A 4,224-nucleotide genomic window follows, 5' to 3' on the forward strand; every position below is an offset into this window, starting at 1 on the left:
TCATGAGCGCCCTGCCCTGTCTTATTCGCTGTATGATAGCCACGCGTTGGAGAGTGACAATAATACAGAAATTTGTTAATTAAAAATGTCACGTGATCAGCCTTTAAATCAAAGTATTGGGCCCTTGAAAGTAAAGCAAACTCAACAATAAGTTCGAGAGAGTTCTTTCCAGTTTGCTCTGATAAAGAATTCATATCATGCATGCGTGAATGGAAATCTCTACTGGGGGAGGGGTAATAATGGCCCATGTTAGCTCCTTTGCCTTGTGTTCCCCACCTCTTCCAAGTTGCCCCCCACTCAAAATCTTTACTGCTTCTTAGTTAGTTAAATCACATAAAGCAGGGTTTTATATTTGCTTCAGTGCAATGAACCAGGGTTTGGTTTCTAATCACAGGTTTGGAGGTGTCACAATCTGAGGCTCCACCTTGAAAAGGATTGTACAGTGAGACTGCTTTTACTAGCTTACCATCATGATTTTTACAGCCCTATGTTCGATTGTTAGTTGATATTTACATGGCAGTATTTAAAACCCATGCGGTTATGATTAATGTACGTCGCAAGGACGCCACAAGAAAAGTCATTATCACAGCATTTCCATTATCACGGAATTAAAACGCACAGAGAAAACATAATTCATGTTTTCTTAAGTTTGTTACAAAGTCAAAGAATTTTATGTGTTTCTTAATTTTGTTACAAGAGTCAGCGATAATTCAAGTTTGCAGAATGTTTTCCTTTTTTTTTAAACAAAGGAAGCAATTAATTAAATAGACTGAGTATTTTAGCTGCCTATATAAACTCATTCAGATTTGACCTTGACTTTTAAGTCCTTCAACAAGAAACAACTTTATTTATTGTGAGATTTTCATTAATTCAAATCTCCTTCTAGAATCGGTTTAAGAACTTTATTTATTGTAAGATTTTCGTTAATTCAAATCTCCTTCTAGAATCAGTTGTGGAAGAATTACATTCATTAATTCAAATCTCCTTCTAAAATCAGTCGTCGAAGAATTACATTCAATGAATTTTACTGGGGAAAAAAATGCAATTAAAAATTTAGGCATTCAACAGCTCTGACAAAAATTAATAAAAATTATTTTTAAGTGCATAAACTATATTTTTAGAATTATTTAATAGAGAAAAGATTGCCTATTTTTGGCACGTGCGCGCCGGAGTGTCATGACCCGGTCTATTCTCTATATTTTATCTGGGCATGAGTTGATGGTGACGTGTACGCGAACGGCCTTTCATTTCTTGAAGAGCAATAACTTCATAATTCGACGTCCGTCTTGCTAACGATCAACGAAACCTTTTTTAATAGAAAAACGAATCAGCAATTAATTGGGGTGTAATTATTGAAGTAGGACTTTCGACGTTTGTACTGTTGGGCCTTCCCTTCCAAAATATCAAATTTACGACCGGTCCTTTGTCATCTAATAACTATTTAATCCGATAATAAATAAACTATATTTAAAAATTTTCCAGCAATATTTATGAGAATTTAAATTTTAAATTATTTATTTATTCAGAACATTAAAATGAATTTTTAACCAATAAAAGGTCGACTAGACGTACGTAATTCTCAAGCCCATCTCGAGATGATGAGCTGCAATTGTCGGGCCAGGAAGCACGTCGCGGCGCAAACCGACACGTGCTACTGTCTCACGCCGAACCTGTTTCCTGTTCGGCGTTACTCACCTGGTCCGTGCACGGCGGTTGCAGGCGAGGAAGGCGAAAGGCTTCTAGATGCCGCGCCGAGATTTCCACCCCTACACGTCACGTGTTGACTCTCGCGGCGTGACACGTGGCCAGGCCGCGGTTGTCACTGATTGGAGCTTGTAAGCGAAATGGAATCGCAGGGTCGCCCTCGTCTCATTTGACCGGCACCCGTCGGTTGGACCAGGAATTAGCATTATCTTCGAGGAAACTTCTCGCCCTTTCCATCGGTCTTGTAGTCATCTCCTTCCCTTTTATCTCTCTTCCTCATCAATCTGATCTATTCTATATCTTCTTCTCCAGCGCCACTCGGGTTTCCTTTTCTTCTTCCTTCCTTCCTTCCTTTTCTGCGTCTTCTATAAATACTCGTTAATTTCTCGTCCCTTGGAAACTTTTAGAATTTTGGCATCGGGCCGCGCGTCCCTATGGCTCGCCGGTCGGCGGAATCATCTCCGACGGAGGAGGAGGGGGAGGCCATGGTTGCTGCCAATGATCAGGGGCATCGTTCGACGCCGACGCCCTTCCTGACGAAGACGTACCAGCTCGTGGACGACCCGTCGATCGACGACGTCATCTCTTGGAACGAGGACGGGACTACCTTCATCGTCTGGCGGCCGGCCGAATTCGCCTGCGACGTCCTCCCCCAGTACTTCAAGCACAACAACTTCTCCAGTTTCGTCCGCCAGCTCAACACCTACGTGCGTAATCGATTCTTCATATGCATCCCCTGCTTTCCGATTCTCGATCGAATTTGTTGACTTACGCAATTGAATCGGAAACTTTTTTTAGGGATTTCGGAAGATCGTACCGGATCGGTGGGAATTCGCCAACGAGTTCTTCCGTCGCGGCGAGAAGCAGTTGCTCTGCGAAATTCACCGCCGGAAAATTACCCCTGCGCTGTCCTCAGCCGCGGCTCTGCCGGCCTCCTCGGCAATACCCGTAGGGTCACCGATTAATTCCGGAGATGAGCAGATCATCTCGACGACCCCTTTCTCTGGTGGCGTGCAACCGGCTGAGGGAAGCAGCAGCGCGGCTTCGGAGCTGGAGGGGGAGAACGACCGGCTTCGGCAGGAGAACAAGAGCCTCTGCCGGGAGCTGAGCCAGATGAAGAACCTGTGCAACAGCATCCTCAATCTCATGTCCAAGTACGCGCCCAGCTGCCGGCACAACGGCGGTGCGAAAAGAGGCGGCGGAACTGCCTCAGCGTCTCCTCCGCTGGACCTAGGTCTGGCATCGCCGATGGAAGAGGACGACAGTGAAGAAGCGGAGACGGCCGGGACGCCGACGCCGCCGCCGCCGCCGCCGCCCGCTCAGGCTTTGGAGAAAAAGAAGGAGAGGTATTGTTCGACGAGCACGAGGCTCTTCGGCGTCTCGATCGGGTTCAAGCGGAATCGAGCAGAAGGCGCCGCGAGCTCGAGATCGGCGCCGGAGGTGAAGCGAGAGCCGATGGATTTCGACGGAGGAGGAGAACATTAACGTGAAACGACGGTTTGCCGTCCGTTTGTAACGGCGACGGCACGTGCTCGAGAGGTCTCGCTCACGTGCATCATAGAAGTCGTGGAGGTCCCTGATAAATTTATAATGTAAGAATATGAGGAGTCGAAAGCTCCTGTTTATTCTCTTCTATTCTATTAAAAAAAAACGATTATGAATAATTAAGTGCGGTATTACGTAAGCGGTTAGTCAACTTTCGCGTGTGAAAGCAGGATTGCTGCCTCGCGTAGAAAGAGAGGCCATGTCATTGCGTTGGGTCTTAATTTATTGTTCTTTGAAAGAAGGAAAGCAGCTAAAATTTGAAATAAATTGGAAACCAATACAGACAAATTAACTGATGTTAATAATTAGTGAGATCGGTAGAATAGTGAGTATTTCAGGAGCTAATAACAGAAAAGATTATAGGAGAAATTTCAGGAGCGAGAATGTTCTCCTGAAAATGTAATATATATATATATATATATCATCGGATTTATCATAAAATGAAATTTTATTAATAAAAGAGATTTACTTCAGACTTAGGATATTGTTTTTAAATATATATGGACCTGAATTATAATTTTGTAAAAAAAATCTTTTTAGAAAAATATTTTTTTACCGGAATTAAAATTAATAAAATAAAACATTGTTATAAATTAATTATGATCCATAATTAACATAAATATTAAAAATAGTCTAAATATCATAAAATAAAATTATTTAAAATAGTAATAAAATCTTACAAAAAATAGGGTAAAGCTGCATACAATAGATCAATCCCCGAGATTCCGCATAGTAGGAGCTTCGTGCACCGGGCTGTCTTTTTTTTTTTTAGTAATAAAATTTTTGGAGACTCGGTTGAAGACCTAAATGATGGAATTTGAGTCCAAAAATTAGTGATTACGGGCACCCCATAACAAACGTAGATTTTTAAATTATGCACGTATAACGATAGACAGAGCTTGATTCTGAGTCCCAAGTTAAAAGTTATGATCATTTGAAGTTTAAAGGATCATATTGGGTTGATCCTAGATCAAT

General features: G+C 42.4%; 1 protein-coding gene across 1 annotated transcript; it reads left to right on the forward strand.

Annotated features, from left to right (window-relative positions):
• The first annotated feature begins 1,980 nt into the window (after positions 1-1,980).
• LOC122012038 (heat stress transcription factor B-2b-like) lies at positions 1,981-3,516 on the forward strand. Its single transcript, XM_042568484.1, has 2 exons — positions 1,981-2,411; positions 2,503-3,516. Exons 1-2 carry the CDS (start codon positions 2,139-2,141, stop codon positions 3,187-3,189), a joined length of 960 nt encoding a protein of 319 aa, XP_042424418.1. The 5' UTR covers positions 1,981-2,138; the 3' UTR covers positions 3,190-3,516.
• Positions 3,517-4,224: the final 708 nt, after the last annotated feature.

This window comes from Zingiber officinale, chromosome 8A, assembly GCF_018446385.1.
Source record: "Zingiber officinale cultivar Zhangliang chromosome 8A, Zo_v1.1, whole genome shotgun sequence".
Lineage (NCBI taxonomy): Eukaryota > Viridiplantae > Streptophyta > Magnoliopsida > Zingiberales > Zingiberaceae > Zingiber > Zingiber officinale.